Source organism: Elaeis guineensis, chromosome 7 (assembly GCF_000442705.2).
Source record: "Elaeis guineensis isolate ETL-2024a chromosome 7, EG11, whole genome shotgun sequence".
Lineage (NCBI taxonomy): Eukaryota > Viridiplantae > Streptophyta > Magnoliopsida > Arecales > Arecaceae > Elaeis > Elaeis guineensis.
Genome location: NC_025999.2, coordinates 13612860 through 13635978, shown reverse-complemented (window position 1 = coordinate 13635978; position 23119 = coordinate 13612860). Strand labels below are relative to the sequence as shown.

At 35.4% G+C, this 23119-nt stretch overlaps 2 protein-coding genes across 3 annotated transcripts in view; both read right to left on the bottom strand.

Annotated features, from left to right (window-relative positions):
• Positions 1 to 5717: 5717 nt before the first annotated feature.
• LOC105033064 (serine carboxypeptidase II-3) lies at positions 5718 to 14242 on the bottom strand. Its single transcript, XM_010907715.4, has 9 exons — positions 14120 to 14242; positions 10950 to 11535; positions 10717 to 10824; positions 10353 to 10615; positions 9998 to 10255; positions 9759 to 9877; positions 7522 to 7614; positions 7299 to 7404; positions 5718 to 5976 (listed from the first exon to the last, which is right to left on the bottom strand). Exons 2-9 carry the CDS (start codon positions 11320 to 11322, stop codon positions 5839 to 5841), a joined length of 1458 nt encoding a protein of 485 aa, XP_010906017.1. The 5' UTR covers positions 11323 to 11535; positions 14120 to 14242; the 3' UTR covers positions 5718 to 5838.
• LOC105060149 (uncharacterized) overlaps positions 12305 to 23119 on the bottom strand; it is a 24823-nt gene continuing 14008 nt past the window's right edge. For both annotated transcript variants that reach the window (XM_073260711.1, XM_073260712.1), the window contains exon 8: positions 12305 to 14335. In XM_073260711.1, the coding sequence (XP_073116812.1) occupies positions 14127 to 14335 (209 nt within the window). In that variant the 3' untranslated portion in view covers positions 12305 to 14126. The remainder of the gene's footprint in view (positions 14336 to 23119) is intronic.

Here is a 23119-nt window from a genome sequence, read left to right as displayed (position 1 = left end):
ATTCTACATCATGATAGATCATGATAAGAACTTTAAATTTTATTTACTAATTAAGTTATTACAGGATCTAATTTTATATTAGAACTAATATATTTTTAAACTGTACAGATGCATTGCGTAGAGTACATTGCTGAGAGGTATGGCGATGACCTATTTTCTCAGCCCCCCTTTGCCTTGAGGGATGGCTCAGCACCATCGGAGGGGTGAGTAGGAGCCAGGTCATAAGATTCGACCACAGCTTCAACCCTCTGTCGGTTCGATATCCTTACAGGCCTCGACATTTCAGATCTAGAGTGATGCGTACATGGAGGAGGTCGAGCAGAAGCTTCTAAGCCAGAAACCTCAGAGCCTCTTAGATGCCATTCACGATATGATCATGAAGCTTCTTCGAGATCCGCAGCTGCATGACCTGCTAGGCTCATCATCCTAGCCATCACATTAGGTAATTATATTATTAAACTCTTTTACTTGTTTTAAGTTTTCATATTTAGAAGCTTCATATATTTAGGTTTGAATCTGAAAAAGAAATCTAAGGGCAAACAATTTAATCTAACCATCCAATTGATAGGCCGAGGATATCTATAGCTCCGTATCATTGAATAAAATATGTAAGAATAATCTGTTTGAGAATCGAAGGAGTGTATCGAAAGATATACCTCTGTATTGAAAAATATGCCTCCATATCGAAACTTACTAATATTATTTTATTTTTTTTGTTACAGGATGCTGGGACATCTGGCTCTCATGCACCGACTACTGGAGAGGAGTGGAAGAAGGAGGAGACGGATGATGATAAGGATCAGATCTAATTTTTTTTGATGTATTATATTTTTTTATACTAATTGTAAAAAAAATTATATAATTTATATTTTTAATATAATATAATTAATTCTTAATTTTTGTTGCCATATTATCTTTAGATTTTAATTATAACAGGTATTAAGAATCATAATTCATTATGATTAATTAAAATAGAATTTAAAAAATATATTTATTATTTTTTTAAAAAAATAAAATTAATTATTAACAATGGTATTAGCAATGAAAAATACTGTCGCTAATACTTATTAACGATGGCATTAAAGATGATACTGCCATCTCTAATATTTTTTTAAAAAAATATTTAATTAAAAAATAAAAAAATAGAGATGACATTAGCGATGATATGTTTTATCGCTAATAATTATTAGTGATGGCATTAGCCACAACAATACCATTGCTAATATTTTTAAATTTTTTTTAAAAAAAATAATTTAAAAATTAGAAAATGATTAGCGATGGAGTTATTACATTGCTAATACCGTCGCTAATAGTCACATTAGTGACCGCAATATTTATCATTACTAATAAGGATATTAAGTAATAAAATTTTTTCAGATTGACTGTTACGGCGGAATTAATGACAGCGATATTGTCAACGATGGTAGCTGGACTATTAGTGATGGCAAATAGCCATTGCTAGTAGTCTGGATTCTTATAGTGAAGTGCGGTTAAAAAAATCCTAAAATACTTAATGGAAGCTCAAATTATAGGACTTCGGTACTCAAAATAATTATCAATTGAATTAATTAATTATTCAAATGCTAATTTGTTGGACACAAAATAGACCATAAAAGAATAAGTAGAGCTTATCAATATTTCTAGGTGTTAATTTGTTCTCATGGTTTAGCACATAACAAATTCAATAGTATAGTCAATGATCGAGGTTAAATATATTGCAACTGAAAGTTATTGTGCTCAAATCTTATGGATTAAGTAATAATTAGAAGATTATGCATTCGATGTAACAAAAATTTTATAAGATGTGACAATGCAAATACCATATAACTAAAGTTCATTTTTGGAGCCCTTATCTAGAATCCCTTACATCTCATTCAATTTGATTTGAGCTACATTTGATCCTTATTTTGATTGCTTTTTTTTTTCTTGATCAAATCCTCTAGAGCTAACTCCTGGTCTGAGGAGTCAACCTCTTGACTAAAGAAAACTACAAGTTGACTCCCTAATAAAAAGGAAAGTCAACTCACAGGTTTATGCTGAGGAGGAGTTGACTCATGATGAAGCTTAAGTCGACCCCTTCTCAGGAGTTGACTCATGATAAAGCTCAAGCCGACTTTTGCTCAGAAGTCAATTTGTGGATTAGCTCGAGTTGACCCCTGTATTAGGATGGAATGTTTAAATCCGAGCACTCTCGAGGGTTTTCCTTTTCTACTCTCTCCTATTCAAGTTGAGGACCCTTGCAACCCCTTCTTCTCTTCAATCCATCAAGTCCATAGCCTTCCAAGTTGATCCATGTTTGGTCCTCCATAGCTCCTCAGAAGCAGCTCACCCAATGGTTGAGACAAGATAGAGATGAAGAAAGGGTTGTTGACTGAAGAACTAAGTTTATGTCAGACCCGAGCATTACTCCAAGGGAAGAACTGTGACCTTCACCTCCTCCTCCTCCTTCTCAGCCCACACCCATGAGTGGACCTCTATCCTCATGGATTGTCACCACAGGAAGAAAAATTGATTTTGAGTTTCTTAGGTAAAGGTATTGGGATTAGGAGAGAGCTGAAGAAAATATATTGAGAATTTATATGTTCATTGGATCTACCGACCTACCCCAACTTAATTAGAGAACTTTAGAAGAATATCAAGTTTGGGGCAAGTACTTTGGAGACAATCATCAAGAGAGTTTGGATAGTTTTGGACATAAAGAGTATCAATCAGATTCTTCGGATGCCTACAAATAGTAGTTCTAGCGGCAAGCTTGACTAATGATGGATTGGACCAAGATGAATTCCAGGTCAAGACCATGTAGAGGAGTTAGAGGAGGTGAGCGTAAGCTAGTTATTCGATGAGATGTGCCTCCTATACCGCATGATTAATCCCATTTTCTTCCCTAAGATGGAGAAATTTGATTTCATCTCCAAGAGGGACATTGCGGGCATTAGCTACATCAAGGAGCAATATCTATGGATGAGCATAAAGGTAGAGGAGAGGAGACGGATCAACTTGATGCTGAACCCAATGAGTGAGCAGTAGATATGGATCAGAGCCTGAGCCGTCTATACCTATGAAGCTTCCACAAGAGATTGCACAGTCAGAGGAGCAGATTGAGCAAACACCATCTAACTTTGCCACACATGACACTCAATCCAGATGTCCAGAGAGCAACATGAGCAGGACCATTAGATTAAATGATGACCAGTTGAGATAGGTCATGGAATAGGTTATGGCTGGCACTATTGCATCAGGGCACTACATTTGATTTTTTTCCTATTTTTCATGATTTATTATGGATATTTTCAATAACAATTGTCGATCGCTGCCGACCATTGATTAGGTTACCTTTGACTGCATCACCATGGCTTGCATCACTGGCCAGAGCCACCACCAATATAAGACTCCTCTATCCTAGGAAAAAGGGGGATCAACAAGTCCCTTACTTCACCAGAAGCCAAAGGAAGAAGAGAAAAAAATAAAAAGGAACAAAAAGAAAAGAAAAAGAAGAAAAGGATTTACTCTCTCTTCTCTTTCTCTCTCTTTCCTCTCTCTTCCCCTCCTTTCTCTATCTTCACTTTCGCTTTCCACTTTCTATCTCTACTTTCTCTCTAGCTTCTCTTTATAAAGTTTCACTAGATTGTTTGTCTCTCCACTATCTCTCTAAGGTTGTTTGATCTAATAATGGTCTTTCTTCAATAATTTTAATCCAATCTGTATGAAAAGATCCTGATTCATCACCACCAGATGGTGTGTCGGCTCCAACCTAGCTAGACTAGGCACCATTAGATTTTACCATCAATTACATCCTAGAATCCTAGTATAACTCTTGATTTGTATTTGATTAATTAGATGCTCTAGATCGAACTGACTAAGATATCGAGTGCTATTGCATGGCTAGACCTATAAGGATGTTGGGGTTTATGATTTTTATTCTTAAAATGATCATGGTGATGATCTGAAAAAAATATAGTTTTAGAATATTAAGCTCTGAAAAAAAAATTCAAAAGTAATTGGATCTAACAGAGGGTTTCGCTTATAAGATAAATAATGCTTCATCTTTTTTAAATTTATTTATAAATTATAAAATATTTTTTATCATGATTTATTAAATTGATGTATTATATTTTTCATTACTGAATATGCTCATTTTCTAAAATATCAAATGATTCAAGATCAAACGTAATGAATTTGATATGGATTATGCCTAATTGATTTCAATGTCACATAATTTATGGACTTTTCGATTTGAAATATGGAATACATTTTTGAAAAAAAATATTTTGATTTGAGAGAGACTCATAGCCAAACTGTGTTTCAATATTCTATCAGTGGGGGTTATATATTGGCACTTTAATATCCTACTAGTGAAGGTTATATGTCAATATTTTAATACTCTGCTAGTGAAAGTTACATGCTAGAATTTTGATGCCCTAGTAGTTGGGGTTATGTCCTAGTACTTCGATATTCTGCCAGTAGAGATTGTATATTAGCACTTTGATATCCTATTATGTACTGGTATTTTGATAACCCACTAGTAGGGGTTATATATTGATACTTTGATACTCTACCATTTGGGTTATACAATAGCACTTCGATTGAGCTTATATTCTAACTTAGCCATAAAATATAAATGTGGTTATAATTTATGGTTGTTGAGCTTAACATAATGTTTTGAAAGAAATTAATTTATAAATAAAATTTGAATTCTAAAAAATTTGGATCTTCATACTTATTATTTGGATGGTACTGTATATTTTGAATTAGATTTTGAAGTAATGTATCTTGCATATTTATTTTTAATATATTATTATTGCTTGATTTATCTAGCTAAAGTGTTAATTATTTATGGGATTGCCTAGCTTGTTATGCTATATTTTTACTATTTTTACATATTCAGAGAGCTAGCTTAACTTAGGGATTCATTATAAGAGACCGATTAGAGACAAAATTTGATATCTTTAATTTAGATTAGGATTTATTGAAGTTAATATAAGACTTTGAAATATTATTTTGTAAGATATTTGATTTAATTATTTAAATTAAGTTTGAATGTTAATTTATTAATTATTTATTCTATTGTTGCTTTATGATATCATCATGATATCTCCTGAAACAAATCTTGGCTCCCCCGGGATGGAGACGGAAGCAATTAAACTTGAATACTTGCAAACGTGACATATGAGAGAAAAGAAGCAAGTCAATGTAGACACTTGTACAAGAGATGATCAGGTGCCTATATATATGCTACCAAGAAGCCAATTCCAAGTGAGGTTGCCGATCTCAAAGAGCATCTCGAGGAAAGTTCTCATTCTTCATTGCTTTGACTACACAAAATAGAAGAGAAGAAGCACCAGAGCAGGAGGTGAAGTTTTTGAGTTCTTTGTTTTCCCTTCATACTTTATTATACATTTGCATCACCTTTTTTGCATTCTGATCTGCAATATATTTATGTTCAACTTAAATTAATTAATATAATATTGAACTACTCTCAATGTCGTCTTTCCTACTTTACGATAAGAAAGATCATTTTTTGCTAGCAATTTTCATGCATAAACAAAACAACTAAACCTTTAGTATATGTATCGTTGATAAGTGATATAGCTGGGAGAGAGTGCCACACACACACACACACATCTATATCTATATCTATATCTATATATAGAGAGAGTTGGGGGGGGGGCGGGGGCGCAGCAAGGAATTAGCTATACTCTAACTATGCACCATAAATTTATTTTTAAAATAATAACAAGTACACGATTGAAAATATTACTAATTAACAATGTAGTAGAACTACACTAGTAAATAAGGTGCTTTCGAGTTCATATATTTTTCCTATGTATAAAACTAGCTTTAGATTGGATTCCCTTCGAGGAAAAATTTGACAAGCTGAAGCGCTTGTTGTGCTTTGTAACTTGGAACTTCATGTCCTGCTCCTTTGACAGTTGCAAATGTTAAATTACCATGATAAGTCACACCATATCCACAAGCCTGTTCACCAAACAAAATGGTTATATATATAGTTGCATAAGAATAGTTTTTATATTAAATAATAAATGAGCTCCAAATCTCAAATAGATTAAAAAGGGTAGTTTTTAAGAATAGTTACAAATGATCAGTTGCTAAACTTTATATAATTTAAATTACCACCTTGAGATGCCAAGAGGGAAATTAAGATAAAGATGAAGTAGTCAATATGAATATAACATTACACAAGTTATTTATAGCCGATTAGAATGTCATTTTTTCATAACAAAATTTTATATATGATAAAGAATAGGGTTAAATTGATGGTGGATGCTTAACTAATTACTTCAATCTTTTTGTGGAATCCTGGTAAGTACTAAAATCTATGCTTGCCGCTCAGCAATCCTGATAATTATTTTATTTTTTTGTTACTCTGCTGACTATAGATGATTTATTCCAATGAGTTGGAAGGTAGTTTAGAAAGTGAAATTAGAAGTTGGACTAGCAATGAAGAAGCTAATGTAGAAATCAGTGACATTAAAGATAATATTAATTCGAATTTGGCCAATAGGCTACCATACTTTTTGATAGAATGGATGCAAGCTAATTAGTTAAGTGGTTAAAGAACATAGACAACTACTGCAAGTGCTTGATACATTGTACATAAAACAATAATCGACATATGAAGGATAACATGCAATGTAATGGAATAGAGGTTAGAGTTGGCTAGGGATAGGAGATATAGAGATTGTGTTGGGTTGGAGTACTTAGCCCTCAAACTGATGCAACTTGCCTAAGTTGCAGATCTAGTATAATAAATTCAAAGGACTATAATTACAAAATCCTTTTTGTTGGGCTTTACATTTAAATGCTACTTTCCTCTTATGCTTGCTAATTTTGTTTGGAGAAAATAGATGAGAAAGAAGAGGAGGAATAAGTAATAATTGAAGAACAAGAGCCTTGATATGAAATTAGAACTCAATTTTCTGGAAATGATTATAATAATTTGTAAAGCTAATTTCACATAGTTATGCATTTACTACTTTTATTGTTTTGATACATCTATTAATTTGCTAATTATAGAATTGCAGTTCTCAAATTGAAACTTTAAAAGGATGTTAGGCTTCGTTAGAAAAATATCTAATGAAAAGCTATGCTAGATGTGTTTTTAGATATAACAAATTTTATTATTTAAATTTTTAGTATGATGAAATATTTTATGGGGACACATTACATCCTACCCTAATCACCTTTCCATTTCTTTTATTTAGAGCTTACACATGTGGTTTCGAGAAGGCTTACGGAAAAAATATGGACTTAATACTAAGGATGGGTGTGAGGTTTACCTTGTTTCCGATGTACCATGGATACCATTGTTTCTTCACTGGGAGCAGTAGCTCATTGATAGAATATCTAGTTGAAGTAACAGGAACTCTTCCATCTACATCTCCACTGCATTTAATTAGTTTAACTAATTACAAACTTATAATCACCCACTTTACAAAAATCTTTGAAACATTAAGAAAGGCTAATTAAGAATGTTGCTTAATAATAATATAGTAAATTTACCTGTATATCCAAACTTGTATATTACTGGCCATGAGGTTTTTGATAAGCGGGAGGACCGTCGAAGGGCTATCTAACCATTGTTGTATCACTTGGCTGCACCACAATATTTTGCATTAACAAGTATATAATGAGAATTAAATATATTCAAGTATTAAATTTCATCTTCTCATGTCCTTGAATTTACATTTCTGTTAGTGTGTAGGCTGACTGACTATGATGGAAAACAAATTAACAAGTTTCTAACAGATATTACATGCTGTCTCCATGAAAAATCTAATTATCTCCCAAATGGAGTTCATGTTATAAGTCTGGCCATGTTAAGTTTGACCATAACTTTTTACCTTGAACACTGATTTAAAAGGCAATTTCATTTTGTGTGATCCTCAAATAAAAAATAAAATGCAATTTCCATTTCTAATAATACATCATTAATCAACTTGTGTTCTGATTTCTTAAGAACTCGACTCGTATTTTCTTTTTACCAAAGCAGAAGGCAATTATGATTAACATGACTCATTTTTTCTTTTTTCATGAGATTGACATAACTCTTTAAATGATATTAAAGAGATAAATGGAAGGAATGAGGATATAAGGACTGCAACAAGAGAGAATAATATATGCAGATAAGACACTTAATTACTCATCTCGCTCATCTCTACTACTACAATGGGAACTCTGATGTTGCTTCTTGGTCCATTAGCTCGGCTCCTACAATCCCATCTTCACATGCATTTTCCTAGTACATACAAGCTTAATGGACTTGCCTAGAATAGAAACACCAAGGGACTGTTTTGCCAATTAGTTTTTATTAAAATAAATTTACAAAATAAGTTTTAAAAATGGCTGTTTGATTGTTCTGTATGAACCTGCATCATCAAAAGTGAAAAGTCATAAAATCTGAAATTGGCGAAAGATATATCCCCTTTTCTTTTACAAAAAAAAATATATTTTACTAAGAAACGTATTTGTGGCTATTTGTTTAAAAAAACTTAAAAGACAACCCAAATAGACTTTAATTAAATGGTCATATATAGTAGTCTCGCATGGATTCCATTACCAACAATTGGTTGGGTTGGGTCAATGGAATCAATAAACCAAATCAAGTTGGCGTGGGTGAATGTGAAGCTTAGAGGATTCAATAACCGGGCCTCTTATTTTCGTCTTTTTTAAGTCCTAAGATGGCATGTTTAGCTGATCTCCACATCCTTGCAGCATGTATTGCATAATATTAAGGGTCTATGGAGAAAGAAAGAAAAAAAAATAGCTATGCTATAAATGTATATGAAGTATTCATGTGGAATAGAATCAAACCAAACATATACCACATCTCTAATTAATGGATTCATATAAAACATTCATGTGGAATAGAATCAAACTAAACATATACAACATCTCTAATTAATGGACTCATGCTTGCCTATGATCAAGCAACTGATAGGTTGCTCTCTCTACGAATATGAATAGCTTTGAACGCAAGGAGCATCTTTTCGTTCGCCAAATATATCCTAGCTTTAAAAAGGGATAAATAGGGCTGTAATTGAGCCAAGTCGAGTTGAATAGCTAGTGACTTGAGCTTGACTCTATTCAAAATATTTGTGCTCAAAATTCAACTTGAGATCAATCGAACTTTAATATCTAAGTTTAAACTTGCTCAATAAAATAATAATAAAAATAATAATAATATGCGAGATCAACTCAACTCGATCTGTATATCAACTGAGTCATACTCGAGCTCGAATTTGAGCCTTAGTTATAATTAAAAAATATAATTAAAAATTAGAAGTTAGTTTAGATCAAAAATATTTATTATATTTTAAAATATTAAATTTATAATATACTATAAATAAAATATAATATTATTAAAAATATGTATGCTCGATTAAACTCTTGAATCTTCAAATTGAGTATTTTATTACTTGACCTTCACTTAAAAAACTATTCAAATTACTCAAGCTCGACTTGACAGCTCGATAATAGTCAAGTCGAATTAAGTTTTGATCCAAATTCAGCTCGAGCTGCTCAGCTAATTTGCACCCCTAGGGCATATGCATGACAAGCATGACCCTAGTTTTTCAGGATTATCCATCTGGTCTCGTATTCATATGGCATCGCACAATTAGATATTACAGGTGCCGCTACTTATAATTAGAAGATAATCCGGATATACTAATAAATTAAGTTTCATGAATCATTCTTGCCAGTTAACATATTTGGACAGGATGTGGGAGCATACATACCTGCAACCAGACCAGGTATAGTTGAGCTTGGTAACATTAGCATGAAGCTTTTGTTGTACTTCAGCACGGTTCAGATACGTGTCAACGTAGTCTACACTGCATGGATCAAAGTTCTTGATCTGTATCTCCCACAAAGTAAAATCCCTTCAGAAGGCCAGATATTAAACTGAAGAAGAAGAAGAAGAAATAAAAGGGAGTACGAGATAAGGAGAAGGTGAATTAGTCTGGCTTAAACGAACCGAGAGCCTCTTTGGAGTATTGGTGATACCGCTTGAGCAAGGAGGAGCATAGATGTTGTAGATATTAAGCACCGTGGAGACCTCCCTGGCCACTGACATCGCATCTCCACACCGATATTCCTGGTTCGTGGCGTTGGGCGAGAAGCTGCAGTACTTGTGGATCGCATCAATGGTCTCATCTGAGATCAATGCATGCGTCCATAAGTAGTCGAACATCCCCCTATTGTCAGTTGCGTCGTTGATCACCGCGTTGCCAATCTAGCATCAGCCAGTATCAGCATCAAAGATGACAATCTCTTACTCTTAAGGGACTATATATGCTCAAGAAGCTGAAGGTATGTATATAGTTAGATACCATGATTCCATTAAGGTTGATGTTGGTATTTTTTTGTTGGAGAATAGTTGTGGCAAGATCGGGTACAAGGTGGCCTGCATAGCTCTCCCCAGCTATATAGAAATCTCTACCTTTGTACTCTGGGAATCTCTCCATCCAGTTCACCAGGAACACATAGTTGTCCTCCGCTGTTCTGCTGTCGCCGCTCTTGCTGTAGTCGGAGGTGGTGTTGGAGTAGGAGAAGCCTACACCAGCCGGGCTCTCCAAGAACAGCACATTAGCCACTGCAACATCCAAAATTAAACATGATCACCTACTAATACACACACACACGCTACGAATGAACCTAAAAGAATTAAAGCATCCACATGCATAAATATTGCACCTCCATTCCATGCAAATGGGTTTCTAAACAGTGTTTTGCCGTCGCTCATGACACGGAATGGTCCTATTTCCTGCATCGCTCCATAGCCAAGGGATGAGCAGCCAGGTCCTTAATTAATCACAACATGAAAGAAATAATACGGTCAGAGATTTCTGTGATCAGAATATATATAACTGATACCATCAGGGTGCAGGTAATATATATATATATATATATATATATATATATGTCACCTCCATTGAGCCAGAGAAGTAGAGGCTTGGAAGAAGAATCGCCAACAGCCTGAACAAAGTAGTAGAAGAGGGCTCTTCCAGCTTTTTGGTCGACGGTGACATAGCCAGCATACTCATCAAAGTCTACACCTTCAGGCTGGCCGGGCAAGTATTCGATCCTGTCCTTCTTTTTCAGTCCTTGTTGAGGGTAGCTTATTGATCGTAGGTTGGAGATGCGAGGGGTCGTAAAAGAAGAAGAACTTCCAACTGCTGTTCTTTTCAATCTGAAAGCATCAAAGACGAGCTTGTTGAGGGCATCTCCCTGCCTAGTAGTAGCACTTGCTTCTATGCCTACCAAGAAGCACGGTAGTAAGCACAACAACACTCTCCTCATTATCTCTCTTCTCTACTGCTTTCACTCTAGCTCTTTGGGTCCCTTGTATCTCTTTTGGTCTAGGGTGAAGGAACTGAGTGTTTATATAGTTGATCTTATGAACAGAATATCTTGAATCTTGTACTACTAGCTAGAAGCTATGGTGCCACCTCTTTTTGTCGTTGCTAGAGCTTGTAATAAAGTTAATTCATGCAGACCACGCGTTGCCATAGCCTGCAACCATAAGAGAAGGTACTCATGGTCTAGCGGTTGTAATGGCCTCTCTTCAGAAAAAAAGACACGAGTTGTTCTTGGTCAAGCGGTTGAAATCGTTTTATTGAGAAGAAAAGCCAATACTGGTTGATGCCATTATATCTCAGCAAAATAAACGCCATCGTGGTAGTTCTGATAGAGCTTACATGCTTGTAGAGTATTGTCAATTCAAAGATGATCATCATTTTGTTCATTTGTAAAGGATGATATCATTGTTCACCGTGAAGTCTAGAGCTTTTTGCCGTTTTGAAAAGATGTTAGGACAAAAACCTTTAGACATTTTATGAAGATACGTGGAATTTGTCCATTTTGAAGCTTGCTCTCTGCTTTTTTTTTTTTTTGGTTTATTTGTGGAGGATAATGTCATTTTTTGTTGTGACACCTAAAATTTTTGCCTTTTAGTGATATTAGAAATTTGTCCATTTTGGAATTTTCTAATCTCCTCTAATCTCATGTACCGTTTTCTAACAACCATATGGCGCTTTGAGTAATGGATCTCTTCCATGTGAGGCAACTAGCTTGGCAAGTTTTTAAAAAAATGATCATTGTAATGAAACGATAGCAAATCATCTCACATTTCTTTTTTTTTTTTTTTTTTTTTTCCCTCTTTTGTAGTATAGAAGGGGGAACCACGTTGCAACCTAGCAAATGAGACCCCGGCCATATTGGCAGAATGCCAACTACACCGAATAAAAACAGGGAAATCAGCAATCCAGATATCTTCGAGGACTATAGAAAGGTTGGCAAGCCACCTTAGTATTTCATTGATAAATGAAATGAGATGAGCAAAACTATAAAATTTGTATGCGTGCACTTCTCTCAAACTTTGTTATATAAATCAGCATCCGGCATATATGATACAAATTGGAAAACATGGATGGATCGACTAAAACGGGAGACAATGAGGTCAATCAATTCATCTTGTTTGATCTTTTACTTGTCTTTTTATCTGCATGAGATCTCTTTTTCTTTCTTTTTTTTTTTTTTCTTTTTTTTTTTCTTTTTCTTTCTTTTTTGATCTCATCCCTATCTGTTCTCAATGTGACCTTTATGAGAAAGTCAGGCTCATTTTTCTCTTAAATGTCTTCTTGAACTCCCCAGCTGATGGTTCACCTTATTGAGTTGTTGCTCATACATGAGACCTCATCAACCCACCAGCACTCTTCCTTTTTCATCTTGTGAGACTTCTGAACGTGGAACTGATGATGGACAAAAGCTGAAATATTTGCTTGATATAATAATAGTATAGATATATATCTAGCAAGAGTCAGTTAAAAGTCAACCAGAAGTATGACTGACTTATTTTTCCTTCAATTAACACTACCTGGAGGGAGGCAGGCATCTTTGGTTTTGCTTCCCCAGGGCACCTTCTTCAAGCATATCCTTTCTCCCTTCTTTAAGACAACTTCTCCTTGATTTTCTTTTTGATAAAATAAATTCTTCATCAACTTTGAACAGTTAAATGTTTATACAACCTCTTTCTGCTTGAACATAGCTATCTATCAAAGGAATTTGACAAAATATTCCTTCTCAGCAACCTTTTATTAACCACGGGTGTTGATTCATGCCAATCCATGTAATTTTCAAAATTGATATATGCAAAATTAAAAAGGTTTACATATAAAGATCATAGATTTAACATGTGCATATTTAAAAGTATTGTACTTTTTTCTATTGTTGTGTAGAATTGATACAAAAATTCTCCTGTTTACTTCCCATTAGCTCTAAAAGTTGATTGTTTGACTGCATAGGCCAACAGATCATTTGGCTATCCTGTTTATATTTCCCATTAGCTCTAAAAGTTGTATAATGAATCACATATTCATTCCACAATGCTCAATGCAATATGTCATGTTTACAACATTCGTAAGCAAGCAGCAATCTGAAGTGCCTTGCATCGGTGCCAAAGATACAAAAATCCTTAAGAGTAATCTAAGAGGCAAAAACTGAACAAATATAGGATATCTGAATGCCCTATATTCCTAAGTAGTGCAATAAAACTCAGGAAATGCCTAAATCGTGAAATTGAAATTTACTAATTTAATTACAAAGTTCCATTTTATGCATCACCTTTTCATCTTATATTAGTTCAATTTTGAACTTTTTTCTAACACCTATAAACATTAACATGCAATATTCAAAAAGTTTAAGTCCTAGAAAAGCCAGAAAAACTCGATTATGTTAATCCTTAAAACACAGCTATAGCATGTGTGAACTCAGAAATTCTTCAGCAGCCAACTTTTTGGAAAAGGATAGACCCTTCACAGCCAGCCTTTTCTATTAAATTGTTAAGCCTGCCATATAATTTTCGTTTTAAAGGCACTCTTTGTATAACAAAGACATAAACTGAAGACTAAACATAACAATAACACAACATTGAAAAGGATGATCTCATTTTCAATGATATCACCGTTCCAGCATCACTAATGAATTACCAATGTGGAGCACATACCTTCTAAAGTGACATTCTAGTATCTCTTTGGTACATTGTGGATTGAGCAACTATAATTTAGAATGATAGATTGTATAAATGTTTAGAAGGTACCCTCTAGTCATTGTGCAATGGCTGCTCCCACTTGACTGGGAAGCTGGGGAGCACCTTCCAATAATCCATGCATCTTCCTACAAACATAAATGTAGTGGGAGTCTGGATCTTCGAGGACAAAACCTGCTGGAAGCAGACTCCCCTCTGTTAGTGGAACAGGCTCCATGATGGACTTTGGTGAACTGCAGCCTACACGGCTTTCAAATCCAGGTCTGGCTGGAAAAGAGTAAAAACCCTTGTCACTGATACTCAATTTGTCAAATACGAAATTTAACAAAGGAAACTGAAAAATGTCATTCTTGGTGTTTTTCTACTGACAAAAAGATTAGTCAACTAAAACACATGCCAAAATCAATTTGAATAATTATTAGTTGTCTCTTCTATTAAAACACTACAGAAAAGCATATGTACTGAGAAACCACATTTTCGAAACCAATCTGCAGCAGTAATATGACAATGTTGGCGAAAAAGCAAAGCATAAAAAATATCGATAACACATGATATGCTTGGAAAGTTTTTGAAGCGAGGAAGCTCAAATTTCCTGGGAACTATGTAGATGCCTTAACAATCAACTTTAAAAGATGAGATTATAGTGAAAATTGTGGACATTTTAGCGGTCAAATCTCTGAAACATGGTATCCACCACAGTATACTGGAAAGCTAGCATGGAACTTAAATCCAACAGTGAGGAACAGAAACATTAACCGCACAGGTTACCCTTCACAATAATGCAGAGAAACTTGCTAGCATAGATGTCTTGAGGTTTAGGTGAAACTGGGGACCAAGCCTAGCGCTAAACAACCAAAACCAAAGCTTTTCATTTTCTACAACATATTCTGTGCATCATTTCTGACGTCATCTTTCAGCAATGTGACACTATACATTGATGTAAGCATATCAGTGAAATGGTGTCCCAGAATTTAATTGGTACATAACCTAGATTTTAAGGCATGCATGTACCAATAACAGAAGGTTGCAATTTTGTATCAGAAATGCCGATTGCAGGACAACATCAAGCAAAAGAAAATCGCTTGGGGAACTGTCAATGTAACACCCTAACTTTGTAGCATCCTATGTATGACTACTTGCATAATTAAGCTAAACACATGTTGCCATTTAGCTGTGAGAGTGCATTTGATTCATTGGAAGCATTATTTCTGTGGAGTTATCTTAGGAATACATGGGAGATGTGGACCCAAAAGAATATGTTATAGGGATCCTTAGTATGATTCTCAGGGACTTGGCTGTAAATATTCAGCATTAGAACAAAAATAACATAGAAGTTTGCAGAGTATAATGAGATAACACAATGATGGACAATCCTTTAACACTTGAAATAGATAGCATTAGAAAAATATGGAGGCAAATTAGATCATTCTAAAAGAATTAAAAGAGGTATGACTAAAGGAACGAACTTGCATACAAAAATGTAGTTGTTAAAATTAAGTTACATTGGTTAACAGATTTATTTGATGAACTACAGAAACAAATGACAATACCAGATGAATTGACATAAAGCAAGCTGATAAAGAAAGGAAATACTCCTAGTCACACAAATTACTGTGGGACCAAATTTCTGAATTACTATGAAGCTACAGAAGTGACAAGCAGGATGAAGACTACAACATATAATAAGGATTTCAAAGGAATAATCTGAACCCATGGCATGAAATTTAACTGTTAAGATGATTTTCTAGCTCCAAAATTAATTGAAAAATTCATACATTTAGAACTAACTGGAGCAGTAATTCTAAAATGGATTACAAAAAGAGATTATATAGTGGAGGAACACTTGGTAAAAGTAGATCAAGTGGGTATAATAACATTGTGACAATAATAAAGACAAAATTGGGGCCATGACAATGTATTTGTAGAGATCAAAGACTTTCCAGTCACAATTGTCCTTGATCAAAGCTACCATTTGCATGTTTATAGCTACCATTTTACCATATTATAAGAAGAGGATACTACTATTGTAGTTGCTAGAATCTTCGGGTGCTGGTTCCAAGGACCTGGGATCAAGTCCCAGCATCATCCGGAATTCAGCTGAGATTTCTCCTGTCCTAGTTTTTGAAACAAATAGATGCACTAACTCTAGTATATATCTGTGATAACCCAGCCCACTAAGCCCAGTAAAAATCCGGCCCACTAAGCCAGTAACAAAAAAAAAAAAAAAAAAAAAAAAAAAAAAAAAAAAAAAAAAAAAAAACAGAGCAGGAAGACTCCCATCGGGAGTCTTCCTCTTCCCCGATCAAGAATCGGAGTCCTAGGGCCATTAAAAGACCCTAGGACGAGCTCTATAAGAACCCCCCTCCTCTCCTCTATGGGTAGATCCATCAGTCACCGTCGATTGCCGGAAATTTTTCTCCGATTTTTCCGTTTGAAGCCGCGACTCCTCGACCTGTGTTCGCCGCGATTTCACGCCGGTAGGGGTCACCGGAGGTTGTGGTAAGGTCTCCTTCCTCTCCCTCTCTTCTCTCCCTTCTTTCCCGTGCCTGTGGGCACGATTGCCGGCGACGGAGTCGCCGGATTTTGCTGGAAAAGAAAACCCCTGTTTTCGTCTCCTCTTTTCTCCGATTTTCCGGCACCGACGGTCATCCCCGACCACCGGTGTAGGCCCTCCGAACTCGGGGGAAGGCCTCCCTTGCCGCCGGCCACCGCCGGGCAAGGGGTGGCCGTGAACGGCCGACGTGGGGAACGGGGACCTTTAGGTCCCCTGTTCCGGCCAAAGAAGGCCACGGGAGGGAAAAGAAAAAGAAAAAGAAAAGAAAAGGGAAAAAGAAAAAGAAAAGAAAAGGAAAAGGAAAAAGAAAAAGAAAAGAAAAAGAAAAAGAAAAAGAAGAAGAAGAAAAGAAAAGAAAAAATATATATATATATATAATCAAATAATAATAATAATAAAAAGGAAAAGAAAAGAAGAAAAAGAAAAGAAAAGAAAAATATATATTTATAAAATAATAAGAATAAAAATAAAAATAAAAATAAAAAAGAAAAAAAAAAGAGAGAAAGTTTTTCTCATCCCTCTCTAAAGTCTTTCTCTCTCTAGAATTGGATTCATTCTCTCTCTACTTTCTCTCTCTACTTTCTCTCTCCAAAAAAAAAAATTCTCTCTCCAAGAATCCTATGAATCCCTTATTAGGCTATTTTCTCCACTCCTAGGGACCTAGGGACCTATGACCTTAGATCGGTTTAGAGCCGAAAGAAGAGATTTAGTAGACCGATCACCAAATCGATCATTTCTTTATATTGTAATTTTATTAAATATATAAAATTTATTGATGATTTAATATTTTAAATAGGACTGTCCGATTCTTTTAAGGAAGATTAAAAGGTCCCGGACGATCGAAGTAAGTGAATTTTATGCTCCTTATTTATTTTTAAATGATCATGCTTTTATGTAAAGAATTACTATTGATGAAATCATAATTTTTCATAAAATAAGGATCGACATATGTGATATGAAAAAACATGTTTTATGATGAGCATTGATTTCATGAATATGTCATATAAAAATAGCATGATTATGAAGCATGAATTTTATTGTTTTCTATTTATGTATATGTGTATTTTAAAAAAAAGATAAAATGATTTCAAAGGCTCTCAGATAGCTATGAATGAATTCCTTCGGGAAGGTCGACATCCGGAGCTAGCATCCACACGAAACATGGCCCTGCCAGCGGGTATAAAGTTGGCACATGAATTAAGAACTCTGTCGATTAAGAAACATGGCCCTGTCACGGGTATAATAGTGACCTTAGCACGAATGTCTGTGAGCAATATTTTAAAACATGACATGAATACATGATGAAAATGATTTACGATTCATAATTGTGAAATATACATGATTTATGCATGCATGATGAGCTTATAACTTGTTTTATTATATGCTCTATGAAATATTTATTTTCGCAATAATTGATATTTGCTAAATGATGCATTATCATAGAAAACTTATGCTTGATCCGGTAAGGAAGCGGAAGTCTACTTACTGAGCTAGTGTAGCTCATATTCTTTTTGTTTTCTTTTTCATGTACAGAGAAATAAGGCTAGGACCGAAGAAAAGGGAATCCAGGCTTGGGGATCAGCAAAGCAAGCTTGGAAAATTTTGCACTAGGAATTCAGTTTATGTTTATGGATTGTAGTCATTATGAATTTTAAGACTTTGATTATTTCATCTTTGGATTTAGATGCTCTGAACCAATTTTGGTTTAATTAAATAATTAAATTAAACTTTATTATTATATTTATTTGTGATACACCTGTCATTATATTTAAGAAGATGAATTTGGCTTCGTGTTATCGTGGGTCCATCCCTTGGTAGCATGGCTATGTTATGTCCCGGATTTGGGGCGTGACATTTTATGGTATCAAAGCAATAGGTTTAATCAAGGATAGAACTTAAAACCTAACAGTGAGTAGCTAGGTTACGCATAGTTAGACTCTGACTTAAATTATTAACTGTACTGTAACTCTGTTATAAAATAACGTAATAATGATTGGCATTTGAATAGGAAGCGATGAGCGATAGGGAGGGCGAGACTTTGGCAAATATGGCCGCTAGGACAAGAGGAGCAAGACTGACGTCACGAGGAGCTGACAATCAACCAACTGAGCGGGCTCCTGACGCACCGGCCACACAGACGGACATTGCTGGTGTATGTCAAGTGGTGGCTCAGCTTATTCAGCAGTAGGCACAGACTGTTCCTCGACCGACATTATCTATGAAGTCATACTACAAGAGATTCAGAAGGCTCAACCCACCTCTATTTGAGGGTGGATCTGATCCTATGGCTGCAGAGACATGGATTCGAGAGATGGAAAAGATGTTTGATGCTCTGCAATACCCTGAGAATGTGAAGGTCCGATTAGCCATTCCTATGTTAAAAAGACATGCCGAGTTTTGGTGGACTGCAATAAAAGCTGCCTATGGGAACAATGATGATCAGCTCACTTGGGAAGAATTCAAAGAGATATTTTATGATCAGTACTTTCCAGGAACAATGAGATTGGTAAAAGAAAATGAGTTTCTAGCCTTAAAGCAAAAGGATGATATGACGGTGCTAGAATATGCTAACAAGTTTAATGAGCTAGGCCGCTTCTGCCCCCAACTTATGGAATTCGAAAGGAGTAAAACTAACAGATTTGAACAAGGTCTAAGATATGGAATTCGATCCCGTCTGTCTTCTCATATTTTCAATAACTACAAGGACGTACTGGAGCGAGCTTTGAAAGTAAAATCTGAATTGAAAAGAGCAGAACTAGAAAGAGGAGATAAGAAGAGACCGAGATCAGCAGGAAATCTAAAGGATCAGCAGAAAAATTTCAAAAATAATAACTCTGATAAGAAGAAAGAATCTTCATCCTGCTCCTACTGTGAAAAAAATCACAATGGACCTTGTCTCAAGAGGATTGGAGCATGCTTCTTATGTGGTGAGAAAGGATATATGGCTCGTGATTGCCCAAATAAGAAAAGAGATGACTCTAGATCTAACAAACCAGTTGATCAAAAACAAAAAGAAAATGCACGAGTGTTTACTTTAAACCAGCAGGAGGCCAATGCAAATGATCAAGTGGTGACAGGTATTATCCCAGTCAATTCTATTTATGCTCGTGTGTTATTCGATTCTGGCTCTTCACACTCTTTTATATCTCTCAAGTTTGCTACTTCTTTGAATTGTGTGCCTGGAAAACTAAATGAACCATTATATGTTAGCACACCTTTTAAAAATATTGTTGTTGCTGACATTATTTTCAAGAATTACATAATCCAAATAGAAGAAAAAGAATTAGCAGCAGATTTGATTCAGCTAAATATGTATGATTTTGACGTTATTCTTGGGATGAACTGGTTATCTTCATATCATGCACATATTGATTGTTTTGGAAAAAGAGTGGTATTTCAAATTCCGGATGAACCGCAATTCTTCTTTCAAGGCGAAGTTCATAATACGGAATCCAAACAATCTTTGGGTATTATCTCAATCATGAACGCAAGAAAAGCTTTAAGGAAAGGATGCAAAGCATTTTTGGCCCATGTAATAGACGTCGAGAAGGAAAAGATAAATCTGGATGATATCCCAATTGTCAAGGAATTTTCTGATATTTTTTCAGATGAACTATCCGGATTACCCCCAGAGCGTGAAGTTGAATTTAAAATTGATATCACCCCAGGAACCGGACCTATTTCGAAACCTCCTTATCGGATGGCTCCCGTAGAATTACGAGAATTAAAAGATCAACTGCAAGAACTTTTGAATAAAAAGTTTGTCCGACCAAATACATCACCTTGGGGAGCTCCTGTGTTATTTGTGAAAAAGAAAGATGGGAGCATGCGATTATGCATTGACTATCGGGAGTTGAACAAGGTAACCATAAAGAACAAATATCCTCTTCCACGAATAGATGACTTATTTGATCAACTTCAGGGTGCTCAAGTTTTCTCCAAAATTGACTTACGATCAGGCTATCATCAACTAAGAATTAGAGGTGAAGATGTACCTAAGACTGCATTTAGAACCAGGTATGGTCATTATGAATTTTTAGTAATGCCGTTTGGACTAACCAATGCACCGGCTGCTTTTATGGATATGATGAACAGGATTTTCAAGCCGTATCTGGATCAATTCATTATTGTTTTTATTGATGATATCCTAGTGTATTCTAAAAATATAGAGGAACATGAGAGACATCTGAGGATCGTGTTTCAGACCTTGAGAAAAGAGAAGCTCTTCGCCAAGCTTAGCAAGTGTGAATTCTGATTGGATAGTATTGTCTTCCTCGGCCATGTAATATCTAAGGAAGGAATCTCAGTCGATCCAAAGAAGATAGAAGCCATGGTAAATTGGCCTCGACCAACTAATGTGATGGAAGTTAGAAGCTTCTTAGGCTTGGCTGGTTATTATAGAAGATTCGTCAAGGGATTTTCCCAAATTGCAATTCCTCTGACTCGCTTAACTCAGAAACGAATAAAATTTGAATGGAGCAGTGAATGTGAGCAGAGTTTTCAAGATTTGAAGCAACGATTGATATCTGCCCCAGTTCTTACCCTACCATCTAATGGAGGATTTGTTATTTATAGTGATGCTTCTAAGAAAGGATTAGATTGTGTGTTGATGCAGAATGATAAGGTCATAGCTTATGCTTCTCGACAATTAAAAGCCTATGAGCAGAATTATCCGACCCATGATTTGGAGTTAGCAGCCATTATTTTTGCTTTAAAGATTTGGCGACACTATTTATATGGAGAATCATGTGAAATCTTTACTGATCATAAAAGCTTGAAATACTTATTTACTCAAAAAGAGCTGAATATGAGGCAAAGAAGGTGGCTTGAACTATTAAAAGATTATGATCTAAATATTAAATATCACCCTGGAAAAGCTAATGTGGTGGCAGATGCACTTAGTAGGAAGTCTTCAGCGAATGTGATGACTCTGCTATCCTTTCAGCAACAAATTCTTAGGGATCTTGAAGATTTGCAAATTGAAGTGACTTGTTCTGATGTTAAGAATGTGTTAGCAAATTTAATGGTACAACCAGCATTGATCGAACAGATAAAAGCGGCCCAACAAAGTGATATTCATTTATGTCAGATTAAGAAGGACATAGAGAAAGGATTACGAACTGAGTTTAGACTCCATACAGATGGAACTCTTTATCTTGGGAACAGATTATGTATACCAGGTGATCCTGAACTAAAAAGAAAAATTTTGGAAGAAGCCCATAAATCCCGTTTCTCTTTTCATCCCGGTAGTACAAAGATGTATAGAGATTTAAAACAACTCTTCTAGTGGAATGGAATGAAGCAGGAGATAGCTCGGTTTGTATCTCAATGCTTGGTATGCCAACAAGTGAAAGCCGAACATCAAAGACCTGCTGGTCTGCTAAGACCATTAGAGATACCAGAATGGAAATGGGAACATATCACGATGGATTTCGTTACTGGACTTCCAAGGACAACAAGAAAAAATGATGCAGTGTGGGTGATTGTTGATCGGCTTACTAAATCAGCTCACTTTCTATCTTTTCGAATTGGCACTCCGCTTGATAAGTTAGCCCAGATGTATATTAATGGAATTGTACGTCTGCATGGTGTTCCAATAAGTATTGTATCTGATCGAGATCCACGATTTGTATCTAGATTTTGAAAAAATTTTCAAGATGCTTTGGGAACAGAATTGAGGCTTAGTACTGCATTCCATCCTCAGACCGATGGCCAATCTGAAAGGACAATTCAAACTCTGGAGGATATGTTAAAAGCTTGTGCTTTTGACTTCAGAGGACATTGGGATAATCATGTGGCATTGATTGAATTTGCATATAATAACAGTTTTCATTTTAGTATCCAGATGGCACCCTATGAAGCCCTATATGGAAGAAAGTGTAGATCCCCTCTGTATTGGGATGAAGTGGGTGAAAAGAAATTAATTGGTCCCGAGTTAGTTCAAGATGCCAGAGACAAAATTTATCTAATCAAGAGAAGACTCAAGGCAGCACAGGATAGACAAAAGAGTTGGGCAGATAGAAAAAGAAGAGAATTAGAATTTCAGGTCGGTAATCATGTTTTTCTAAAAGTATCACTTACTAAGGGTGTCATGAGGTTCGGGAGACATGGCAAGCTGAGTCCGCGATATATTGGACCTTTTGAAATTTTAAATCGAGTAGGAGATGTTGCATACGAACTAACCTTACCACCAGATTTATCCAAAGTGCACAATGTCTTTCATGTTTCACTACTGAGGAAGTTTGTATTTGATCCAAACAGTGTGATAAAGTATGAGCCATTGCAAGTTCATGAAGATCTAACCTATGAAGAATTTCCCCTGCGAATTATTGATCGAAAAGAGCAAGTTCTAAGACGGCGTACCATTCCATACGTAAAGATTTATTGGAGTAATCATGAAGAGAGAGAGGCTACTTGGGAGCTTGAAGACGATATGAAGACGAGATATCCACACTTATTTGAAAATGAAGGTATGTTAAATTTCGAGGACGAAATTT

Excerpts from the sequence above, each read along its gene's own strand:
- LOC105033064 (XM_010907715.4), bottom strand. The coding sequence starts at position 11,322 with ATGAGGAGAGTGTTGTTGTGCTTACTACCGTGCTTCTTGGTAGGCATA. Across the intron at positions 7,405-7,521 it reads ATACAAGTTTGGATATACAG|TGGAGATGTAGATGGAAGAG; the intron begins GTAAATTTACTA and ends AATTAAATGCAG. Across the intron at positions 5,977-7,298 it reads CATGGTACATCGGAAACAAG|GCTTGTGGATATGGTGTGAC; the intron begins GTAAACCTCACA and ends TTTGGTGAACAG.